This window comes from Xiphophorus couchianus, chromosome 13, assembly GCF_001444195.1.
Source record: "Xiphophorus couchianus chromosome 13, X_couchianus-1.0, whole genome shotgun sequence".
NCBI classification, from domain to species: domain Eukaryota; kingdom Metazoa; phylum Chordata; class Actinopteri; order Cyprinodontiformes; family Poeciliidae; genus Xiphophorus; species Xiphophorus couchianus.
Genome location: NC_040240.1, coordinates 7,068,072 through 7,093,967, shown reverse-complemented (window position 1 = coordinate 7,093,967; position 25,896 = coordinate 7,068,072). Strand labels below are relative to the sequence as shown.

The 25,896-nt window shown below is 38.6% G+C and overlaps 1 protein-coding gene across 2 annotated transcripts in view; it reads right to left on the bottom strand.

The window, feature by feature from the left end:
- Positions 1-25,896, bottom strand: part of col9a2 (procollagen, type IX, alpha 2) — a 62,294-nt gene that overhangs the window by 22,554 nt on the left and 13,844 nt on the right. For both annotated transcript variants that reach the window (XR_003597768.1, XM_028035477.1), the window contains exons 3-10: positions 7,740-7,938; positions 6,612-6,677; positions 5,791-5,826; positions 5,618-5,680; positions 3,980-4,033; positions 2,839-2,874; positions 764-787; positions 577-630 (exon numbers count right to left, since the gene is read on the bottom strand). Coding sequence is in view for 1 of the 2 variants with exons in the window: in XM_028035477.1 (XP_027891278.1) it covers positions 577-630; positions 764-787; positions 2,839-2,874; positions 3,980-4,033; positions 5,618-5,680; positions 5,791-5,826; positions 6,612-6,677; positions 7,740-7,811 (405 nt within the window). In the remaining variant the exon portion in view is untranslated. The remainder of the gene's footprint in view (positions 1-576; positions 631-763; positions 788-2,838; positions 2,875-3,979; positions 4,034-5,617; positions 5,681-5,790; positions 5,827-6,611; positions 6,678-7,739; positions 7,939-25,896) is intronic.

The following is a 25,896-nucleotide window of genomic DNA, read 5'->3' as shown; positions in this document are numbered from 1 at the left end:
TAAGGGGAATAAGAAGACTTAAGGCTGGCAATTTGTTACAATATATTGCTGCTTGGAAATAAGAAGAGCCTTTCATTCTATGAGTAGGTACTGTCACTGTGTAAGTCATTCACAGAGTCTTGGTATGTGCGGTAATGAGAAAAAGCTAGTCTGATGTCAGGCTTGGAATTGGTTGTTGCTAAGTGTCGGTTTCTAAATAATAGAAATATAATACTATCCTGATGAAGAGACCTTTGATGCTATCTTAATGACTTATTTTAATAAGTTTTAATTAAAAGTTTGACTACCTGCTGGCACGTATTAATTCCTACATACGTCAAATAAACTCCATCATAAATTGTAGAGAGGCTGCAGTGTTTGCGTGCTGCTTTTTTTCTAACTAAATGTCGATGGCTTCAGCCACTTCTAAATTCATCTTGAACAAGCCTCTGCTGTTCGTCTGCTGCAAGCTGCTGTAAGACATATTGGATATGACTGGAAGATGCTTATTTATTATGATGTAGAAACAGGGGAATTACAGCAAGCAAAATAGCAATGTAGTTGATCAAGCAGGTGATGTTTAACTAAAAAACTGACCTTTGGTCCAGGTGGTCCAAATTGACCTGGAAGGCCAATTGGCCCTGGGGCACCCTACGCACAAAGCAATGTAGACAAATAGTGCAATAAAGAACATTAGAATATATCCATTGTACTTCCAAACTCTTAAAAGCGAAGGCATAAAAACGTCAAAGCGTTTCTGTGAAATAGCAAACATGCAACTTACACCCAGACCTGGAAGGCCGACTCCCTGTGTGGAACAGAAAGAGGAAGTAGGATTAATTTACTGTGATACAGAAATATTTACCGGAGCACTGATTGATGCTTTGTAAATTTAAACAATGACAAAAAAGCAATGATTTGATAACACGTGTGCTGTGTGTATTGAACGAGGCTAAACAGTGCTCACAAACTCAGAACACTGGCAGTTTGTTTTGCTTGGTTTTTTACTTAGAATCAACTTTAACAGGATAATTAAGGAATCAGGTCTTCATGGAGGTAATTTAGCTCACTGGGCAGGATCTTGTGTCAGTGCAGTGGGCAGCAGTGAATGCCCAGCACAGCCCCCCCCAAACAGGGACGCCCCATAATGCAGAACAAAGGATTAACTAATTGTGTGGCATCCAAGCATAACATTGAATACCTGCAGGTCTGCTGTAGGTTGTGAGGAAGATGGACACAGAGCACCACCTAGTGGCATCAAACTATGCTTACATGTCATTTGTAGCTGGTTTGTTGGGGTGCGTGTGTGTGTGTGTGTGTGTGTGTGTGTGTGTGTGTGTGTGTGTGTGTGTGTGTGTGTGTGTGAGGCTATCTATGAATCGTTTCTATCGTTTCAAGGCAGCATATGTCACATCTGGCCTCAGTGAGCTAAAAGGGGGGTGCAGCTGGTTAGACATCCAGGCAGGACAAAAAAGCCAGCTGGGATGCAAATTAGCTAGATAATAAAGCATCTAGGCCTTAAACAATAAAGCAGTGTCAAGATTCTCTCGGTCATAACTCATTGCTTAAGTGTCATGGAAATGTCTTCTTATTTACAAAAGATAAACACTGATAAGCTGTGATAAGCATTGAAAACTGTAAGTTAGCTTTGCCTGCCAAATCATCATAAACTCAAGATGTCGACTCGAGTTGACAAATAATCTCTGCTTGCTTTTATCTTAACTCAGCAGCATTATCATTTTCACCAGTACAAGTAGTACAACAATTGAACACCATTTAGCTTTATTCATTATTTCATGGATTCAGTAAGATGTGAGAAGCATTCTTCAGGGATTTATGCACAAAACATGGCTGCCAATTTATCAACTCAAATAAGCTTTTCAACCACATTCCAAAGTTCCCTTATCAGAAAGAAATCTGGTGACTTTAAAAGCCAGGGTAGTGCAGTCACCCCACGGGCATATTCGAGAAGCCCGCTTGAGCGTAAATTTGTGACACGGTGCATTAACCTGCTGGATGTGGCCATCAGAAGACCGGTACACTGTGGTCTTAAAAGGACGGAGTTGGTCCTCATCTATTCTCAAGGAAAGCTGTGGAGTTGAAATGGTGCTTCTTTTTTTTCTTGCCCTTACCAAACTGAACCAAGAAAATCTCCCCTACACCATTACGCCACCTCCAGCCTAAACCTTTGACATAAAGCAGGAGACATGCTTTCACACTATTACACCAAAGTCTGACTATACAACCTGAATGATACTGAAATCAAAACTCAACGGTCCATGCAACATTTCTTTAGTCTGTCATTTTCCTCTTTTAGTGGGTTTGCGTGAATTTTAGTCTCAGTTCTCTGTGAGGAATGGTATCCAGGGTTGACTTCTGCTGCTGTGGCCCTTTAAGGTTTCACTTGATTGTAACTAGAGATTATTTGAGATATTAATGCATTTCTGTGACTTAACCAAGTCTGTTCAATCTCTATTGGCGTCAACACAAAGAGATTATTTTCTTTTCTTTTTTTTCTTTCTTTCTTGGACCCTTAACTTTAAATCCCACCCAGTAGTGGTAGTGTGTAGAAAATCCCAATAGATCAGCAGTTTATGAAACAGACCAGGCCCTCTGGCACCAACAACATGCCACATTCAGTCACTTACATCCTAATTCTTCCTCATTCTGATGCTGAGTTAGAAAGTTCAGCAACATTTTCAACAGTAAATATAGATTTTTGAATGCATTGAGCTGCTGTACTGTGACTTGCTAACTTGCTATTTGTCTTAACAACCAGCTACAGAGGTGCACCTTAGTTTTATTGATCTTATTTCTAGAAGCATTAATTGGGAGTTCTTATGAAAACGTGACACTTACTGGACGTCCAGGCTCACCGCTTGAACCTGGTTGACCCTGCAAATGAAAAAAGGTCAGTCCAATTGGCTGTGGTATGAAAACAGTGCATGTAATAAATGTGTGAAACTTGTAGAGCATTTATGTACAGAATTAAGCTGTGTATTGCTTAACGAGTGTGGAACTCCATGCTGTGTGCTAAGCATTTGAAGGCAGCACATAAAGTCACATCTAGCAAGAAACCATGGAAAATATTAACAGTCTAAGTCCTGAGAAACTCCTTGCTTGCCATATATGATGGCATGTAAAAATGCATTGCATAAGTCTACTTGCTTTAATGTTTCTGTCCTGAAAATAGACACTTTAAAATACTGCTCTACATATCAAAAATATTTTTTTTGTATTATTACACTCATTGTTACTCTATATAATTGCCTCGATTTGTGCATTTACAGATTAGCAATAAAATGACAGTCCTCTGACCTCATTTCAAGATTGTACACCATGTTATCATAATGTCTCAGATAAAAATAGTTTTGTTTTTGGTATTTTCTCAAATGAGATTCCTCCTGGCCACACATTCAAACAATTTTACTGCCTGGATTTTCTGTGCTGAACTTTAGCGTCCAGCTTGTTAATGAGGTCTGCAGATACAACATATCTTATAATCTCTCTCAGTAAAACACGAGAGAAGTTCTACTGAGATCTCTCTCAGTAGAGAGAAAATGATCTGTGGAAAGTTTGCTGCTTTTGAATATTTTTTCTTTCTCTGCAGTAAGCATCGTTCGTTCTCTAAAATGACCCTTTTCAACTTGTTTTTCAGATGTGCTCACAACTGGATAAACATGACTGCCATTTAAACTTTTAATTTCTAACGAAAAGAAGGAAAGTTAGTTTTTTTTCCCCCCAAATGCTAACCCTTCATTTTGCTCTTTTGTGTGCACGTAAGAATGTAAGTCAATCAGCGTATGTAATTTAAGGGCCTGCTAAAGATTTTTGTTTTATGTTTTGAGACTAAAAACTGTTTCTCCTACAACGTACCAGGACTGAAACTGAACAAATACTTTTAAGTGAAAGGCATCTTGTTCATGCCTTCCTGAAATGGACATTTTCCATCCACAGCAGTGATGTATTGGTGCATAATCTAGTCAGCCAAAACACTTGCCTTTGGGCCGGGGCTACCGATCTGTCCGCGATCACCTTTTGCTCCAATCAAACCCTGGAGATGGAAAGAAAAGCATAAAAACCAGTGAGCTATAGTTTATATAAGGCAAAGTAATGAAATACAGAAAGAGTCACCAGGCAGCAGATTGCTTACACTGTGCTTTCCAGGGGGCATAAGTGACCTTACAACTGGGTTAACCACACATTTGATTAAAGCCGACTCTGTTCTGGTAGGTATTTGGGAAACAAACCTTGAGATTCCAGGGCGGATTAGTGGCTAAATCTCTGCAGAATGCCTGCATGGGTGAGCTTTTGTTAGCATGTGATCTTTTGCCAGTGAAACTAAACTTTCCTGCTGGTATAGACTGAATCAGAGAAGATGCAATGACTGACCTAAGAAGCTGCAGCACAGTTTAATATCAGTTTTATTTTTAAGTAATTATAAGGTTAACTGTTTCTTTGTATGTATGGCAAAATGACATATAATCCAACTGTAATAGTAGATAATAGTTCACACTAATACAGTGTATTATTAATACAGTATTAGTTCATGTACAGTTAAAACTATTGTTTTAACTGTACAGTTTAAACCTCCCAGGTATTATTGTTTTTATATTTCCCCTGAAGTGTATCACAAACCTTGTTTTTAATTGAACTTCCTACTACTGTCTGTCAAATCTCTAATATGTGAACCTCCTTATGTCATGGACCAACAAAAAGTGGTGTATAATTGTGATGTGGGACAGAAATAACACCTGGTTTTACAAAAAAATATCACCAACAAAAATCTGAAATTGAGTCATCCATTTGTAAAATGCTTCACAACAAACTAGCTTCAGATACCTAGCGCCTGAAATTTAGGCCCACCCTCTGCAAAACAGCTCGAGCTCAGTCCATGTTTGAGTCTTGACATGTATAAATATATATTTTTTAAAGTGTTGTGATGGTTTTAGCATCATCCCTTTGACACCTGCAACTTTGGCAGTAAACAAATAATAGGGCTTAATTTGCATCTGCATACTGGCAGAATCTCCCACATCTCATCAGAGAGAATCATTTTCTATGAAAAAAATTAATTAAAAAAGTCACGCATTCACAATTTTACCACACATAATATTTTGCTTGGGGGTCAACATGTTGTATTTTGGTGTTATTTGTTCACTTGTTCGCTGTATCGATTACATGGCTTGTGGCAAACTGCCTTTTTTTTCCTCCAAAGGCTTTCTTTTTGCAAAAGAGCCACAGAGGTCAGGTGTGTGTGTGTGTGTGTGTGCAGTGGATGGCTAATGGCTCTCTTCAAACTCTCCCACTTGAGAGAAGAGTCTCTGTTGCAGCACTGTGTAGCAAACCTTTTGAGGGTTTCTAGAACAGCTGTATTTACACTGAGATTAAAACCCCACAGAAAAAACTGGGTTTTTTTTTGTTTTTGCTATTAATTTTGTTTGTAAAATATCATATCATCCCCATACCATTTTCCACTGGCCTATTAGACAGAGTCCCACTTGTTTGTAGTTGTAGTGTACAAAAATCCATATCTCTATTCAAAGTTGTTTCGGTGAACCTCTTGTTTGACATATTCTTCCAGCTTTATTGCCTCCCATCCAAACAACTCCTGCCTCACAACAATATGTTCACTCACGTCAATGCCGTTCTCTCCGGGGGGTCCATCAGGGCCGGGCTCTCCTGGCTCTCCCTTTTGTCCCTGCAATCAAACAAACAGCAAGGCAGTTGATGTTTGGGTGAATCGGAGGTTACAATTACTTTGACTGAGCCTTCATAGCGATAGTGACTAGTGATGCAGTGGGGACTCACCGGTGGGCCAGGGGAACCAAGCGGTCCTTTCTCCCCCTGCAGAAACACACGCAGCTGTGTTAATTGTACTGAACAAAACAAGAAGCATTAACTTTTTTTTTTTTCTGACCTTCTTAGATAATGACAAAGTGGATTTATTTTGTAACAGAACTACATGGGATTATTCAATTCGACCAACATTTTGAAGTATACAATCCACTTCTGTTTTAAAACACAAACAGAAGTTACGCATTCTCAATGCTAAAAGGGTAATTTTCCATAAATATATATATATATATATATATAAAATTGAGACGTCTCTGTAATAACACACTGTCTGCCTCAAAGCCTTCATCCCGTCCATTATTAAGCTTTGTAAATTTATTTAAACGTCAGTCAAGAGTGGTGTTCATTACATGGGAGTCTAATGAAACTGAAACCGACTACTACAACCTGCTGGATTTCATTTTTGCTGAGTGAAAAAAAGCATCCGCCTAAAAGCTTATTTCATTTGATTTTAGAGCAAACACATTTATTTACACACAGCCAGGCTGCTTCCTGCCCCCCCCCCACCACCACCACCACCACCACCAAAGCAGCACAGCACACAACCTGCCTCCTTTAAATAACTCGCATGTATCACATTACTGCGACACGAACTCAGCGCTCGGCTCCTGAAAAGACCCCTCTCTAGTGCGGAACAGAGCCCTTTTGTGCCCGTGTGTTTTTATTTATAGCCCCATCTGCTGGTAGAACTCTGGTACTGCACGGTGAGGAAGCGGTCACAATACTGATCTTTGTGAGAAAGTGCACCGGGCAAACCTGCGCGGACGGATACTCACATCAATGCCATCCGAGCCAGGAATGCCAGGAGGACCTGGTAGACCCTGAGGTCCGGGCGGACCCCTCTGGAAGATAGAGAGAAAAGAAAACGCATGAAGGACTGTATAGATTTGAATTATATTACTAATATGTGCCGTGTAGAGAATATTCATCCCTAAATAAACTAACAAGACAGTTTTATTGTTTATCCCAAAAAATAATGCAAACATGTGTTAAACACAAGTGTGTGCAAACCTGTAAAAATAAAAATGATGATACTTTGTATGGATTTGCACTCTGATTTGAAGTGCTGCATAAGTAACCCCTTTGTTATTTATATAAGGCATTTGCCTTAGAAGTTTATATGGAGATGAAAAGCAACAGAACTAGACAACAGTGTTTAAAAACAAAAAGGATGGTTTTAAGTAAATTAGGTAAAGGTGGAGGAATTGAGGAGGAATGTTGGAGGGAGGGGTTATGAGGGGTGTTAACCCCCACCTCCCCCACTGAAGCTAAGCCCCTAATCTTTTCACCTCAACCAGTCTCTCGTGTGATACAAAAAAAAAATCCATTTAAGTTTACAAAAAATAAAAATGACAGTAATCCATGTTGAAAAAGAATGAAGAAATTCCTGGATGAAGGTACAAGACCGTCTGTAGGTGACGTGTGAATTTGCATCTGTGTGCACTGATGTTTGTCTTTCAAAGGCTTCCATGTTTGCTTCCAAGAGAAAAAAACAGACATTTTCTGTTTTTAGAAATATGTGTCCACTTTCCCCAATAAGGAATAGGACAGGCAAAGACAAATCCTTATCATCGACAATCCTCCAATCGGAAGTTGTTGGCTTCAAAGAATTGAAAATCCATCCACCCTGGGGCTGATAATCCACAGAGAATAGTCCAGTGCTGCTTGTTTAAACAGCAAGACAAAAGAAAAACTTTCAAAGCTTCTTCTTCTACCTCGATCATTTCTTAAAGCTCGGGTCCACGTTGCCTTATTCCTCAATGTCTTAATTAGTTCTACCTGCTAGTAAGACTCCACATGAACTCACAGCATCAAGAGATCCAAAGCCCGCTGACCCCTTTCGAGGGCCCTCATCCCTCTACACCCCTGAGTCCGGCAGGGCTCAACCTTTCCCATCCACTCACCACTTGTGCCAGAGCCAGACACAGGGTTTGCAGGACGACCCAGGTCTTCAGCAAGGCGGAGAGAGCAGCCATGGTCCCTCGCCCCCGTCTGTCTCTCTTCCGATCGGCAAATCCTCTCTTCTCGCTCCTCTTTCTGCTCCTTCACTCCTCTGCTAATCTGGCACAGTGCAGAGACAGGGGTGGGGGAAAAAGGAGAGAGCTGAGAGGGGAGAGGGATGGATGGAGAGGTGGAGGAGGGTGGAGAAGGAGTGGAAGGGAGGACAGAAAAAGAGGTGGAATCAAGGAAGCAAGGAAGGGTGCCCCTTGCTGCCAGCCCCGTGAAGATCATTTTAAAAGAAACCCGTAGACCCGTATGTTACGATACATCAAAATGAGGAGTAATTTTTTATTATTTTTTTTTTATATCAGCACACAATTTTGCTTCTGCAACCTTCATTATAAATTAAGCTCTTGAGACTGGGAAAGTGGAATTATGAGCAAATCCTTGCAGCACAAGAGTCCTTAATCACAGGCCTTTGATTTAGTCTGAATACTTCCATACATCATTATGAGACTTTATTTTATGCACTAGGTTTAAGGGCACTTGATCACAGATGAGGGGAACCTGAGACATACAAAGGTGCTAAAGTATAGCAGCGGATATGAGCTCCTATACAATATCTTGTAACCGTTAAGAAATAAGAGATTTTGGATTTTTTTTTTTGCTGTAATTGTGGAATACATAATGTGTACACAGACGTGCTGAATAAATCTCCTCCTAATAGAGAAGATTTCCTGTAGGATGATCTCTTTTTCAAAGGTTTAACACTTTTTCACTGTTTCTTAAGAAAAAAAAAGAAAATGAAAGATGGTTTTCAGCATTTTGTTTTTACATATAACAAAATGTTTGACCCACATTTGTATTTCATCCTTCTTTATTGTCCTTTAAGTCTTGTTTCGCCAAATGCCCTCAAAATCAACCTTAGTTTGTTTTGTTAAGGTTCTCAGAAGTTCCTTACTGAATATTAGTGAAAATAAAACATCAGAATGGTCAGAGACAATGCTGCGGAAATATTTGAGGTAGAGTCAAATTATAATTTAATCATTTAATTCCTTTAAGTATTTCACAAACATAGGTCAGTTGATTATGAAAAACAAAAGAAAGACACTGCAAAAGGCTTTCAGCTGTGAATATGGCGACATCTAGTGGCGACTTTACACAGCAAAGAGTATTTATTCCCATAAAACAACGAGAGCTGCTGGAAGGCGACTGAACCAAATTCATGGACGTTGAAAAAATGGCTACACAGTGACACCTGTCGTGTAGACATTGTATTATACCAACAGAAACAAATTCACTCTGTATCCACAAGATGGCAGCAGATACTTAGTTAATAGACACTGAGCAACTTGGTTGCCATGGAGGCCTGCAGTGCTGTGGTTTGATATGCTTCGTGTGTTCACTGATTTAGAAAAAAACAAACAAACAAAGAAGAAATAAATAAAATAAAATAAAATATATATAGTGGGCTGTGATCTTGGGCACATTATAGAGTATCTGGAACAAACTTAATACAACAAAACAAATAAGGAAACCACTTCCATGTGTTGGCTGCCATTTTCACATACATACATAATTACAATCCATTTCTCTTTTGCTCAGTACAAAAACATATTTTTCTCTTGCTGGAGAAAGGACTCATTTTTGTTCAGTTGTTTTTGTGTGCACGCCTGTGAATATTACTATTAGAAAAATGTCTATTCAATTGTTTTACCTTCTTTGTTACTTAGATTTCCTACACATTTTGGTGGGGAAAAAAATCACTATTTTTCCCTACTAAAAAATCCACTTGAATTTATGCCAGATGTGTATGATAGGCAGGATCTATCAGCAAACATTTGATAGACTGACTGACTGACTGACAGGAAGGAAGGAAGAAGGTAAGTAAGGCAGCAAGACTAGAAGGACAAGGATTTTGACATAAGGGATGAACGTAGGACAGAATTCTGGAAATGAACAGAAGAAAAGTAAGTAAGAACGCAGGGCAGAAAAGACAGAACGACACAAGGAAGGGTTAGATAAAAAAAGACACCAGGATGGAAACAAGGACGGGAAGACAAATGGAAAAATAGAAGGAGGAAAATATGGAACCCAGGATAGGGAAGCCTTTGGAAAATAGGATAGGGAATGATGTATCTAATCAAGTATATTTTTTTCTGTTTTCTTTCGATATTTACCCTCATCCATAAAAATCTCAAATCAAACCCCCAGACTATTTTGGGAACTCTGTACATATCCCACCTCATGAAATTCAAGCTAGTTCTAGGCGAATAAACATGGAAAAAACTGATTGCAATACTAATAAAACGACTTTAACATTTGGGGGGGGTTATCGCATTTATTCAGGAGATTGCAGGTGTAATTTATGTGCAGCTGGTTTGTGGATATCCTGTACCTTAGCATATGAAACCAATTTACCATCACCGAGAAAATACACCACCCTCTTCCTAACTACATAAATGGATTTCCATTATAATGCCATTTATTTTCCCTTCTTGTTTTTTAGCGCTTTAGCTTCATGTTCATAAAACATGGCTGATCGTACATGCAGAGAGGTCATAACTACAAGTACGCCATCCAGTCCTTGTTTTGCAAAAGCATGCGATGTTAATGGTTTTCCGGTTCAGTGTGTTTCAAACTGGGATGTGTTTCCTTGTGTGGCTTTTCTCCCTCTTGTTGAGGTTGAAAAGTGGCAAGTCAGCAAAGTTCTGCATGTCCCTTTTGAAGAAAAACGACAATATTCTTCAACGTTCATGAGTCACTTCCTTTGAGCAGTTGAAAATTACAAAATCAAGGGAAAGAATGGCTCATATTGCAATAATCGTATGAAACATTTAGTCCCTCAACAAACAGAAGAAGTGGTTGAAAAGAAGCTAGAGTTTTGTTCAAGCATCCCTCTCCCCCAAGAAGTATTCTTTCTTTGCGGACTTCATGTACTTACTTTTATAGATCTAGAGTATTGCCAGTAAAATTAAGAAACTATGAGTGTGTAATTTAAGACAGAAGAAAGCAGATCCAGGAAAACTGACTGGAAATGGTAACCAGACAATATCTGTCAAAACACGGCTGATATCAAGAGCTGAATTGGCCGCACTTTTTACAACATGACAGATACGATGTTGCTCATCACATAAAACCTCGGTAAAGCAAACATGTGAGAGCTGATATGAGAGGTTATCAACAGAAAATCTGTGCCTGTGATGGCTCAGGCTCAGAGAGGGAAAGAAGATTCCAGAGTTTGCAAATTCGGACATAACTTCAGGTGAAAAGAGTATGGGAGTGGAAGATGGTCGTGGGAGCTCACTTCCTGGTCAGTTTACACAGGATGAAATTGTCCAGATTTGGATCCAACATGTTTGGTGTGACGTCCTGAAATGACGTCACATCAAGGCGAATGCATGTAAAGGGTGGCAGTGTGTGGTAACAAGGGAATCTATGCAAGTTAATGACTTTATCTGCGATTTTACAAAAATCAACTATTCAAAATTTGTAGTAAAGTAGTCTAGTCTAATACACGTTTCCTAAATTTCATATTACAAAAACCGTTCTGATTTTGAAGCGCTGGTAATGAACAGTAGGTGTCACTGCTGAGAAAGTGGGACACTTTACAGTTTGAATGTTTTCAGAAACTAGCAATAACCTTAAGAGTTTTACTTTCTAAATAGTTTTTTAAAGTTATTAAAGTTTTTGGTTTTTTTACTTTTGTGTGGTTTTCAAAGTTTATGTAGCATTTGGAAACATCAGATTGATTTGTTCAGTTATAACGCTGCTAGGAGACTGACCCGCCGCTCCTACTGTTTTGCTTCCTGTGCTGCTGGATTTCCATATGGGCTGCGTTGCTCTTGTTGCACTCATTCACAAACCAGCTGTCAATCAAAGGTTTTTGAAGTTTCTGACACTTAAACCTTAAACAAACTTCAATGTTTCCATAGGGATTGTACAGAAAAAAAAAATCAACAATAAGTTTTGGCATATTTTTTTTAGGCAGACCTTTCATGCATTTATCATGTTATTGTTAGTTGAAAACAGTTGATACCACTGTTGCCTTGTAGAAAGAAGCTCCAAATTCCTCTTCCCCATTGACTGCTGGGGAAGGGAACCAGCATGGAAAACCGGGTAAATACAACTTTGCGAGGGTGTTTCTTAAAGAACCCTTTTGTGAATCTCACTGGGAGTTTGTTGTTGTAAGATGCCAAAAAGTGTAAAATCCTTAAGGCATTCGGACTCTGCCTGTCTTCTTCCGTTATTCGGTAGTCAGTAAAACAACATTTCAGGTCAATGTTTGGGGTTTGATTCATGCATTTGAGTCTGGAACTAAATCCTAAAGATGACAAGTGTAATTTTCTTTGAAGAAAAATTACAGACACATGATTGGAAAAGCAACAAACACAGAAAAACAACAACAATGGCTCCATCTAAAGTGATGTTTGTAGAGCAGAGAAAATGTAGTATTCTGAAAAGCAAGATTCAATGTTAATGTGCTCAGTATTGTGTCCACTAAGTAATCAGGGGCAGAAAAAACAAAAAAAAACTTGGAATCTTCAATTTATAACGATAGTGCATTGATTAAGAAACACTGTGACCTAATAGTTAGTTTTTCTATTTCAAATTTACGGAAACGTCGTTACATAATGTTCAAATATGTAGGGCTAAGAAAACAGGGAGCCGTGCTGGTTGCCTTTGAAAACAGAAAATTCAGACTAAACTTTTTTTAATTGGATAGAATAATTAATTGAGTGATTATTACCATTTGATAACTAGAATCAATTGGAATGTATGTATGACTGAATTGAATTTCTTTTCTTTTTTTTTGTAAATTGCCTTGAGATGGCATTTTTTTGTGAAGTGGCACTATATAAATAAAACTGAATTGAAAATATATGAAGACCAAATATTATTTAAACAAGTTTCAAATTAGCTAAAGCATAAAATCTACTAAGCCGCACTCCACTACACATTGAGCCCGGCTACCAGCGCTGCTCTGTTTTAATAATATACAGGTTTTTTTTATCCTAAAAGCTGTCCAACTGTGCCAGTTCCTATTATTACACTGAAATCTTCAGCACAGACCCATAAAAGCGTGACAAGAGCGCAGATGCAGCAAATTTCGGAGAAGTGAAGAGATCAAATGGATGAAAATGCATCTGTATTCAAGAGCCTGCTGCGCTCTTCTTCTCATGGGTAAAAAAAAAAAAAAAAAACCCCTGAAGAATCCTCGACCAGTTGTTGCCTATCTCATTGCAAATGAATCCCGAGCCTCCTCCAGAACTCTGAAAACAAGACAAGCAAAACACCGGCCACTCCCGATTCCCTGCAGAGCATGATTTTACTTTTATTTTCTCTAAACACAGCTGATCGCATCTATCGTCTTTCGAGCAGCAGCAGCAGAGGCAGCGAGCCACCTATAGTCATCCTGATCTCCAAACACACGTCCAATAATCTTCTGGCAAAAGCTAGGACGCGCTGCGCACACACACACACACACACACACACACACACACACACACACACACTCCCCCACGCGTGACCAAAGGGAACGCTCGTGCGTTTTCTGTTGGGCCTACTTGAATTAAATGAACGGCTGGGGGAACTTTTGGTTCTGCACGAGCATCCTGAGAACAATCTGTTTGTTCCTGTTCTAACAAGACACCGGAGAGGAGTGGAGAATGGAAGGCATCATCGAAAGGACGCAGAGTAAAACGCGCGCATGCACCGCGCAATGATGATGACAGACGGGGTAAATATTATTCTTAAGTGCAGGTGTGAGGAGTAGCAGTGGAGCGATAACAGAGGGGGGTCTTGGAGGACTTGCGGTTTGAGCCCCTAAACGCAAAGCCTGCAACGTTTCCACACGCCGAGGGGAGGAGAGGAATCGCCTGACAGGCTGATTTTGCACAGGGGTTTTGTTTAGGGGTTATTAGCGGTAATTCTCTATGTGTGAAAAAGTACTCTGATCAGTTGGACATGTCGAATTATTCTGGAATCCACGCCGTGTGGGGATTTTGAGGTGGGTCTTGCAAAAGTATCAATATCACCTGAACCTTTTCACATGTACCAAGGTTGTTTTTCTTGTAATTGTGTGTGATGAACTCATTGACATTGGAGATCATTTAGAAGTGAAAGACTAACTCTAAAATATGCTGTGTTGTCAGTTCATCAATAGTTTTCACAGATAAAACTTTGAACAAAACAAAACAAAAAAATCCACCAAAAACTCCATGTCAGTTAGTATCCAGGCCCCGACGATCAACAGTTTCTGAAATCCTGGGTTTGAGCAGGTTTGCTGATCTTTGTGTATGTGGGGGAAGTCTATCCAATAAGTTTTTCCATTTTGTTTATGCCAAAATAAACAATTAGATTGGATTTAGAGAATCTGTGAGCACCAACAATAAAATGCTGCCAGAGATTCCCAATGGGATTGTGGTCTGAACTTTGACTGGGCCGTTTTAACAAGTGTGCTATTCTGAACCATTCCACTGGGAGGTGAACCTCTAGAGGTCTAATGGAGCTTTCTAAGATTTATTTTTTCCCCAGGATGGCCTTGTTGCGCCAAGTCTTTTTATTGGATATTATATGCTAAAATATTACAAACATGAACATAATTACACAACACAATCCCTTTTCTTCAGGAACAAAACAATGAAATTACCATGACAAAACCTTCAAGCACACAGGAAAATAAGGAATGAAAATAAAAATAATGAAGCAGCACAGTGAAAAAGGAAAATAAGTGTTTAAAATATATACACTCCCTTCTCCTAATAGGTTCAGACTGTGTGGTTCTGGGTCAATCATGTAGGTGAAGTTTATATCCAAACTTTGAACAGGACTGTCTTTGGTTTTATTTCAGATGTGAAACCATGTGTCGCCGGTCCTCCACTTTCTAAATTGTGCATTATTTTGTTTTGGTGTATCAAATAAATTTCCGACAGAATACACTGAAACCTGTGTCTGTGGCTTAATAAACAAAAAGGTCATGGCGCTATAAAGTAATTGCGGATATTTATTATGCTCATTCTACTAGCATATAGTTTTTGCCCCCCCCACCCCGCTTCTGCGTGTCGACCTAGCTCAGGTAACGATGACACCACGACGCACTGTGTGAACTGGTCAAGAGTCAAAGGTCGATAAAGTGATTACTGCTGTGGACATTTAAACACACACACACACACCTCACGCCCCCCCCCCCCGCCCACGCCACACACCCACACACACACACAGAGATCACTTAGCAGCTGATCACTCTACTCTGAGCTTGGTGAGGGGTTTCTAGGCAACAAAGCAATAGCACAGAACACATAAGGGACTGAAAGTCAGAAGTATGCATCACCACCACCGAACACAGGGAATCAAAGACCGCCTCACGCTGCACGCTGTTTTCAATGTTTTAATATGCTTACATTGGCAAATGCATGTAAATGATTACAGTATGCCATTATTATTGTAACTGGATATTATGGCTGTTTCATCCACCTGTTTTCTTTGCCTCCTGGTAAGAGGATTTAGGCTTTTGTCTGATGAATTGCTTTTCTTCAACTAAAACATTTGGCAGAAAGACGTTGCCTTGTAGAGGTGGTCTGCCAGAGGTGAAGTAGTGTTTTAATCATGTTTGGGATATTTTTCTCCTATTTCAAGACTTCAAACAACATAAACTATTAACAGTAAATCCAAGTCTTGACAAAGAGCTCGCTCCACGTGCAAACCAGTAAAATTATGCTCAATACTACTATTTGGAGGGATTTTTTTTGTTTGTTTGTTTTTCTTTTTTTAAGCATATGGTCATCTTTTTTCAAACTAATGTGGTTCAACCAACAATAGTAAAACACTTTTGAGGAGTGCGGAGAAAATTATTATTCTTGCCAGCACACAATTATCTTGGCATGGAGAGTAAAAGCAGGGGGAAACAGCTACACTGGCTCCGTCCCAGTATTCACCCAGGGACACTTTAAAGCTTATTTACACATTTTAAAAGTGCTGGAACAACAACAGGAAAAGCTCTCTAAACATATGCAGAGACTTGCAAAAGTTTGCACGTCTATTGAACGTCAGAAACGTCTTTGATATCGGTAATAAATACCTCCGAGGTACAATATGAAAGAGAAACGCTTTCAAGCCGGTCGATGTACATAAGGTGGCTGAGTTTGTCTACAGCCGTTGGCTGCCAATGTGCCAGAGTGATCACATTATCTGGTTGTATTGCAATCATCCTTTCCAAATGCATAAACTTCACTAAAGACTGAGAAAAAAAAAAGCACGGAGTAACTGAGCAAATGGAAGAAATAAAGCGGGAGGGGGAAAAAAAGGGTTTTACATTTCATATTCAAGTCTCATCTTCTTGGGTGATATAACTTTCACTCACATTTCCTCTGGCTGCTTTATGACAAACTTGTCACTTGTTCAAAAACAAACTCTTCAGATTGACGTTTTCGGCGTCTGCTGTCGGCATCGTATATCGCCGCAACAGTTGCGTCAGCGAACCGATGGCAAAGGACACATCGTGCATATCACAGAAGATGACAGGTGCATTGGCAGAAAAGCGCTATTTGATGCCCCGGGAAAGAGAACAGGTTGCACACAGAGGGGTGCATTTTGTCATCCTAATCAACCGGCGAATCTTCCTTTAAAGTTTATATAAAATATTGATGCATGTTCTCTTCTGATACAACAAAGCTGTGTAAAGTTGTTTGAGTCGCCTAATAAATAATGCACAAATGGACAGTGTGATGTTGTTATAGTGCTTTGATGTGTAGGTGCCACGCATAAATGCTTCTTTTTTTGTTCGGCGTAAGACCAACAACAGCTGAAATCACACACAAGTATCTTTCTTTCGGGGATTAAAAAATAATAATAATAATAATTCCACATTTTGAAGACAGCTCACACTTTTTTTTTTACATATTTAAAAAAAAAATCTTTTTAGAAAGCAAAGTTAACTGATTGTCAATCATATGGCGGCTACTTGTGTTCGTATACTTGGGGTATAATAAGAGAATGCTCTGTATTTTTTCTACATTATTGCAATTTGTTTTGTGTTAATTAATAAATGAAACAGGGAACTATTTCGCTCCATGTTAGTGGCAAATTGGAGAGTTAGAATAATTAAATATAGCATATAGTATAAAAACGTAGATTAAATAGCTGCAGTTTTGATAAAACAGTGTAAATGCCTTGATTAAGCATCAGTGGGTAAACAAGGCTGATTTCCTGTAATTAAACACCATTAATTGCTAGAGCAAGGAGTCAACACACAGGCCTATGCTGATGTAAAGGCTAACACGGTGAATCCTGACTTATTTTGGACTCCTGTGGTGCCAATTCGAAAAAATGCTATTGTCCAAAAGGTAGCTGGAAGTCCCCGTAATTGGAGATCTTCGTTCACTGGTGATGGATGGGGTAGGAGGAAGGAATAATATTGTGAGAGTGATATAATAAGAGGTTTTTTTTTTTTAATCGCAAATACGTTTAGAACGAAAGATAAACTTTCTTCAGCCAATTCTTTTTCGGTCTTCTGTGAGACAAGCTGGGGACCTGCAGAAGTAGTTCAAAATTAGCCTAATTTTTTTTACTGTTATTTTTTTAAATTATTTGTTTAGGTTTTTTAGTTTAGACTTCTTTGGTCTGGCTTGGTTTTTAAATCTCGCAGTCCGCTTAGGAACATACAAAACTTAATGAAATATTGAGAATATCTTAAACCATGCTTTTTTTCCACCTCTTTCTGGCAACTTTATTAGGTCCAACTTGGACTTTTTTTTTTTCTTTCAACTTAACCTAATGCCTCATAGCCGTGATATTGATTTTGGTATTGACATGACTGCATCAAGCGTCGTCAGATATTTCCGCTACATATTCATGATTTATTGACAATACTGTGTTATAAACATCACAATGATTTCAGCTGTTTTACATTTAGCTGTGAAAGCGTGCGGTCTTTATGCAGAAGAGGTTTAGAATCAGACACATTCCCATGTGTTAAGATAGTGAGGCAGAAATACATATTTCCGTTATAATCAGAGGAACAGGAGACACTGATATATAAATAGAACACTAAAATATGCCCAGGCTTTCTGCGAGTATGTTCGTACAACCAGAAATCAATTTTATGAGCATTTCCAGTTATACATATAATGGGATAAAATCACACCTGTATTAGCCTTACAAAATAGTGAGTTGCGAAACAGAAAAGGTGCAACATAATTGCCGTGTTAAATCCGAATAACGTGCGCACATGGATCACTAACAGAAACACAACTGCACTGTAAGAGAGCTGTAATTAAATCTTAGGCTTGCTGTGAATTTCCAACATCAGTCAAGAATTGGATTAAGCAAACCAATAAAAAAAAAAGAGCGAACGTGATTATTTCTATTGGCAAACAAAACCTCTGGTGGAGTTTAGTTGCTTTGTCCAATTTACTGTTATTAAAATTATTAAAATGATGTGAGAGTTGAGTTAGTGTTTCTGAGTAGTTTGGATTTTACACTAATTATAAAAGACAAAAGAAAAGGAAAATCTGGAATAACTAAAAACGTTTTTGTCAGATTTTGTAACACTTTTATAACATTTGCTTACAATGTTGACAAAAAATTATAGAAACTTAGACATTTCTATATTGAACAATATTTCAGACTTCTGGGACTCAAATGGGAAAGTGCGCATCGTCTCTCCATTTCAAAGCTCTCAAATTTTTTGCAGAATCTCTGCAGAGCAGTCCGTGCAGTTAGAGCTGCCACAGCTGGGCTTCTTGACAGTCCACATGGGGAGCAAATGTAAAATAAAATTGACTTTGGCTCAAACATATGACTGCACTAAATGAAATCACTGCATTTCTACTGTCTCTACTCGGCCCATTTAGATTGTGAATGTGGGTTAAATACAAAAATGTTCAAAAATAATTATGGTTAACGGTGATGTTTTGTAGGATCTTAGGCGGACCAACATGGGGGGGGAGGACATTTGTAGTGTTAAACAGATTTTGGATTTTTTAAAATAATTCAATTCAAATTACTTCCTTTAGGTAGAGAAAAATTAAGGCAGATGACAAATAAAGTAAATTCAATCTCATCTTACACACAGATTCCAAGTCCGACCCAACTCCAAGTTACCAAACAAGTCAAGTTCTGGTTAAAATGCTTTCTATTTTATGAAACCCACCCAACTGTACCGTCAGCATTACCTCTTCCTGGAAGAGCATGTTACCACAGAGGAGTGTTGCTTGCAATATGTTGTTGACTGTGTAGCAATCGTTCTTGCTAAGTATGCATGTAGTGATGGTGGGAAGGAAAACTCCTCTTCAACAGGGGGAAACATCCAGCAGAAGCTGGCATACACACAAAACAGGATCACAGAAAGCTTCATGTTAAAGAGAAGTCATTCTAATTATGCAAATTTGATTATGACATTCAGCCACTTTTAGGACAGCCACCAGCTATTTTTCTTCCTAAAGAAACGATTAAGAGCTTGCTCCAGAAACAGATCTGGACAACTTTGATTTAAAACTCGAAGATTAGCTCCTCACAATGTGGATCATTCTGTCGCATCTTCTGGCTTGGTCTCGGGGATATAAGGGAAATCTGGACAGTGAACGATTAGTTAAGATGGAATTAAAGGTGTTTATTCTCTGCCATGTTTGAAGATCTTCCCTGTACAGACGGATAAGTAGCTTCAGTGACAGCTTGAGCCAACGTAACAAACAAAACAACCCTGAAAGAAAACAAAGGATAAATGTACCCAACTCCAAATAAAAATAAATTATACCAACCTACAAACATGACTGACCTAAGAAAGCACATAAACAGGAGAAAGCTGAGGTTAAACACAAAATGGCAGCTCTCACATACGAAAGCAATTTTACCAAGTTTACCAAGAACTACAAAGAGGCATTTAAGGCCTGTTCAAAAAACACGGGAGTATGGCAGTGAAGTGGGCAAGAGGCCCTGCATGTGCGGCTTCACAGCCATTAAATATTGCACAGGTAACTGTTGATTGGCTTGAGACCCAGGAAGCAGCATCCAATCTGAGGGAAGGAAGTGGAGCCTGGAATAAAACACAAGGCAATGCAAAAAACAAAACAAAACAAAAAAAACATCCACGATGGGGATGTAACACAACATGAAGGAAGTTCAAACATGTTTGAAAGATGAAGTAGAAAAGTTATTTTGGAGGCAATAAATCAAATATGCTACTAGAAGACAGGGCAAACTCTCAATTAATTTTCAGTTTACCGCTAAGTTTATTTATTTATTTATTTTTATCTCAAATATTTGACTTCACAGACCCCACAGTCTTATAGTTCAGGATCAAGGATAAGCCTGAAGCTGGGCTAGAAACTTGCAATAGCACTACCTTAACTTCTTTGTGTTTACACCCAGGATTGACATTTGCGATGCAGGAAATGTTAGAGCTTAAAATAAAGATTTTCTCCTTGAACACATTAACTTAAAACATGTGAGTTTTTGCTAGTAAGGTAGAAAAGAAATGGCAGTCACGTAAAAAAAAAAAAAAAAAGGTCAATAATAAAAAAAAAACAAAGTTAGGGAAATTAAAAAAAAATTGTGTTGGGGCATTGATAAATAAATCTAGACAGTGGTAAGAAGCATTTGGTAGGGTAAAACGTTATTGGTTGGGTACAGTGATGAAAATGAGTTAGGTACACTAGACAATGGAATTCAGTCATGGACACTAGTATACTACACATATCTAAACAAAAATGTATTTAAAATAGTTTTAGGTTGGACAGTGAAAAAGACAGAGTTGAGGTAGTGATAAAAAAAATAAATAAAATAAAAGTTTTGGTTAGCATTAGCTTAAAAAGACAGGGTTAAGGTTAATATTCTGGGTTGGGGCAGCGGAATATAAGGTTAGTAGAGATGAAGGTGACAGTACAGAAATAGATATAGATTTATTTCATAAATCCATAAATTCACAAATATTTATGTTGGGAAATGTGGAACGCTAGATCCGATATACTTTGAGGAAAGCATTGCATACATGTGCTTTTTTGTAAGCATGAAGAATGGATAATGCCCACATAAAAAGTCTCGGGAGAAATTCAAACAATTTGAATGCAAAACAGCCTTTCAGTTCAGATTAATTTCTTTTTCTAATTACCTTACGATACAGGAGGATGATATTAACTGGAAGCTCTCATGACTAAGAACTGAAGTAGAGTTTGCCAACAGCCTACAGATCTGATTAGGCTTGAAAGAAACCAGAAAGTTCTGCTTTAGTCATCTAGAGGCCCCTACAAATTGTCTTGTGTTTTCAATTCAACTTATAAATTATGGCCGATTAGTTTGTAATACATGACATAAAGCACCACTGACAAATAGGGCACAGTTGGAGGTCGTCTCACTCAGTCATAAAACATGGTGTATTAAATATGTAAGCACCCAAAAACACACAATTTTACGTGCACACTCGCATACACACGCCCGCACGCACACACACCTTAGGACTTGTATGGGATCTGTTGCAACAGATCCCATACACACATTCTTACAAAGTGGAAACATTGAAATTGGCTTTTTACCAACATCTTCAAAACACACACCCACTTACACAGGATTTGCTCAGAGCCTCTTGAGTATCTCCAGATGCTACACGACCAGCTTAAAATCAAGCACCATATAGGATGTGATGCTACATTTTTCGTAGGATTTACGTTAATGATGGCTAAAACACGCTAACCGAGAGTTAGGCAATGGGTTATTTTGGGTGAGAAATCTCCTCTTTTTCCTATTTGCATCATGGCCTATTATAAACTAATGAGTGTTTCATTTTGAGAGAGTAGTGTTGGATGTTTGTTTGTGGGTACTCAGGAAGGAACTTGGTGAGCCAAAGTGAACATACGGCTGGCTGCATCTTCTCTGCATTTCCTCTCTCTCATTGGTTTTCTGTGAAACAGCCCAGCTGTGAGAGTCTAATCAAAACTCCCCCCCCCCCAATATTTTCGCGCCTTAACGCCACTGCAAAGGATTCTCACCTTCTCACTTTGCTAGTTTTGATTCTTAGCCCTCACCGACGGTTTGGAGTTCTTTTCCAGTTTTAGAATCCTCTCCTTCTTTCTATCCAATTCCATCCATCTCTTTACTGCGGTCTCCCTTGTCCAAACCACCTGCAGAACTTTTGAGCTTACACATTTATAAGTTACACTCTGAACACAGGTGGCGTGCCCTTTCCAACTATGCCTGCACAGCTCCTGAAACAGATCACCGACACGATTTTACATTGACACCACTGTCTGACTTGACACGTGTTGGACTGTAAGAACTCAATGTCCTTGGCAGTGAGAGTTGCAAGATGGATTTTGAAGAAGAAAAAAAAAAGTCCACTTTAAGTATTAACTTTCTTTTTATGCACACATAAAACATGAGAGAAAAAGTTATAGTAGCACACCCCTATGAAAATGACAGGTTTTTCGTGATGACATATAAGTTGTAAGATTAAACTGAAAACAATAACTTGAGTAAAAGGAGCAAAAATAAGGAATGAAAGGAATGAGGAATGTAGAGCACATAACACCAGTTTTAAAGTCCCTCCACTGGCTCCCTGTAGCTCAAAGAATAGACTTTGAAATTCTGTTGTTAGTTTATAAATCACTGAACGGCTCAGCACCACAATACATTAAAGATCTGCTTTCATTGTATGAACCTTCCAGACCTCTCAGGTCTTCCGGTTCTGGTTCTGCTCTGCATCCCCAGAACCAGAACCAAACGAGGAGAAGCAGCTTTCAGCATCTATGCACCACAAATTTGGAACAAATTTCCAGAAAACTGTAAAACAGCTGAAACACTGACTTCCTTTAAATCTCAACTGAAAACCCACCTGTTTAGAATTGTATTTGAAATGTAATCAATTACAAATTTATTGATGGAACTTGACTTAATGATTGATTCTATATTGCATTGTGATTCTGTGTTTGTAATGATGTAAAGCACTTTGAAATGCCTTGCTGCTGAAATGTGCTATACAAATAAAATTTGATTGATTGATTGATTGATAGAAGCGCATTTTTCTTCAGTCAGAGGCTTCTCTAAATTTGATGTAATACAGACTACCACAGGAAATTATTCCAGCTCACAGCCATAAAACTATACAGCAGATATTTGAAGAACCTTGAATTACTGTGAGTTATGATGACATTTAATTTCCATTTTTTAACTTAATTGTGACTCCTTTCAGAATTTAGTGACTTTTGCTAGGTCTGCATTCGCATCCCAGATCTTGACTTGGTGACATTTGCCCACTTTATCTTCCAAACTTTCTCTAATCTCTCATTTTTGAGGTCATGTTTTAGTCTGTAGGCCTCATCATGTGACCCAATAGACTATCTGTTGAATTTGGTTCTGAACTGCTCACATGAATCAATTCCCCTATTGATTTGGATATGTGGGACTCCCCTGATGTGAGGAGGAAAGCAGTGAGCAAATGGAAATAACCAGCACTCCAAAAATACTGGATACCATGTCATCATGGCAGATGTGAGCTGATGGTTAGCCACATTAAAACCCCTGCATGGGATCCAACAGTGTAATTCTTATTTTTGTTCTTTTACAATTTTATATTTGTTCTCCTACCTTATTTGCAACATATCAACATATCAGTATGATGCATACTGAAAAAAAGGGGGAAAAGTTTGAAAAGATGTAATTCACTACATGCAAAACCTGCATTTATACAGGCCTATGTACAGTTTTCATGGATAGCTACAATGCAAAAACTAAACTGACATGAAACAAGTCTTCTCCTCTGTGCTACATTTCTATTTGAACAAAACCCAAAGGCTGCAAAGTATTTGTTTTCTTTTCAAATCAAAATGTCAAGGATTCCAACAAGGCCAAGTGAAAATGTCTTACCTGCAACACATTGTTCCTGACATTAAAATAATAATAATAAAAAAAAATCCAAACTACTTAACATGATGATGTAACAAGCAGATATAATGGAGTAGATCCAAGCCAACATACAGAAATGTTACAGGAAGGTTAATAACATTTTGAATACGTAGAGCAAGGACACTTTATTATTGCAAGTTGTTGGAAAGATGTACACCTTGTGGGGGTTATTATATTTCAGTTTGGAGCTATGCGCTTTAATGGCGCAGTTGGTTCCTTACTGTCCACCAGATGCAAACTGGCTGAACAACAACCCGTGACCCTCAGTTGAATCCAGAGGCTGAGCTAAAATTGGTTGTTTTAGATCATGCAAGCCTGAACAGGCCAATGTTGTGGTTTAGTGTTGTTTGGTTGCCTCTGGATGTCAGAGCCAATTTTTCAGCTTGGCTTTTATAAAAGCCCACAAAGCCATGAACAAAATCATGAGGGGAAAAGAAAAGAAGCGCACAAAGAGAAATCCACACGCCGTTTATTTCGTTCCTTCTAGTTGGAGTTGTGGTGAGTAGTTATCACAGTTGGAGCCCTGCCCCGTCACCATCAATAATCTGTATTATATGTAGTTCCGCTCTCTCCGCCGTCGCCCCGTCCGTTTCATGCACACGTTTTCCTGTACATCCCCTCATCTGCGAGACTTTCTTCCTACTCGTCGCCCTTTTCCTTTCATTCTGTACATTTTGTTTGATCTCTGCCTCTCGTACTCGTCGAAGTAAGCCCCATCGCTTGTGAAACTGGACCATGACTAAGCGTGCACTGGTGTGAAGGATGGCCAAATGGGAAGAGACGAAGCACTGGAATCATAATTCACTGGGACATAATGTGTGGAGGATTTCAGTAAGATGTCCTTGAGGGAGGGAGGTCTGATGTCCTTGGGTCCAATCGTGAGATTATCGGTGTTTATGCACTCGTCTACGGATGGGATTCGGTTTTGCTAAGTGTTTATTTGTATGTGCAAACACACCAAGTTTTGGAGCGCTGCAAAAAAAAAAAAAAATCCCCCTCAGTGTTTTCTTTGGAGAATTGGCTCAGCTTTACTTTAAAGATTATAAGAGACAAGATGATGATCATGATCATCATCTTTTCCTCTTCAACACATGCCTGTGGAAATCACACAGCAGTTAATCCTCACTCTCTACGAGGTGGAAATTTGTAGTCATCCACCTCCTACTCTGCCTTTGATGGAAAAGATGCATTTAAATGCAACAATGATGAAGGAGTGATATGTGATTTATTTTCTAACTCTCTCTGGTTGCGAGCGCCTTGCTTTCAGGTCTCGGAGCACTTCTTCATGTAAGACAAGAGAACAATGTCAAGCTTGCGGCTGCTCTCACCAGGGGTTTTATTTATTTATATATATTTTTTTTAATCAGCATATTAGTTTCTTTTTCACTCCAGATGTTCTATGCAGTTTTGCCAGTTCATTGTGACTTACAGGAGTCGGGTCAGGGTAATAAATTTATTGAAAAAAAAAAAAAAAGAAGCAAAACAGTGAACTAACAGCAAATAAAAAAATGTCGCTCATTAGCTATGACAGTAAATAAAAAAAATTACAGTTTGCATTTCAAATTAATCACAACGCAAGACTATTTCAGAGAAACTATGCTAAAGCTGAAATGCTTTGGATCTAAATTTTATGATTTTTTTCCGTAATTTCAAAACCAAACTATTATGAAATAATTTGGTTTCATAATACTATTCATGAAATAGGAATATAAAAAAGTTTGGCTGTATAATCTTCAGAATGACATAAAATTGTTAAAAGTTGCTGCATGGAGCAGAAAAAAAGAACTAAATGAACTAATTGTTGTTCTACAGATTATCTATGCATATAGCATTTCCAAGTTTCAATGGTCAAACCAATGCATTTTTCAATATGTAAAAGGTTTGTGTGGCAACCTTACTTATCTTGCCGTAGTTTGGCACTAAAAAAGGAATGTGTTAGAAAGGAAGGCTAGAACCACTTTCTTAAAGCTTACAACACAGATGCAAAATAGTTTGAAAGAGTATGTTTACATACAGCATACAGTAAATGACATTTCACTACTAGTGATTATGCCTGAAACTCTCACTCACTGTTGCTTAAAGTCAGTATGATTACAGAAGCAAGCAGTGTGTGTTCCATCTTGTTTCTTTCTCCTTTTATTCTCAGTCTGTGGTTGGTTCGATGACTCCCTGTGTCTTTGAAAGTGTGTAACACTGGTATGACATCATAGCTCCCTGCCACAGCTG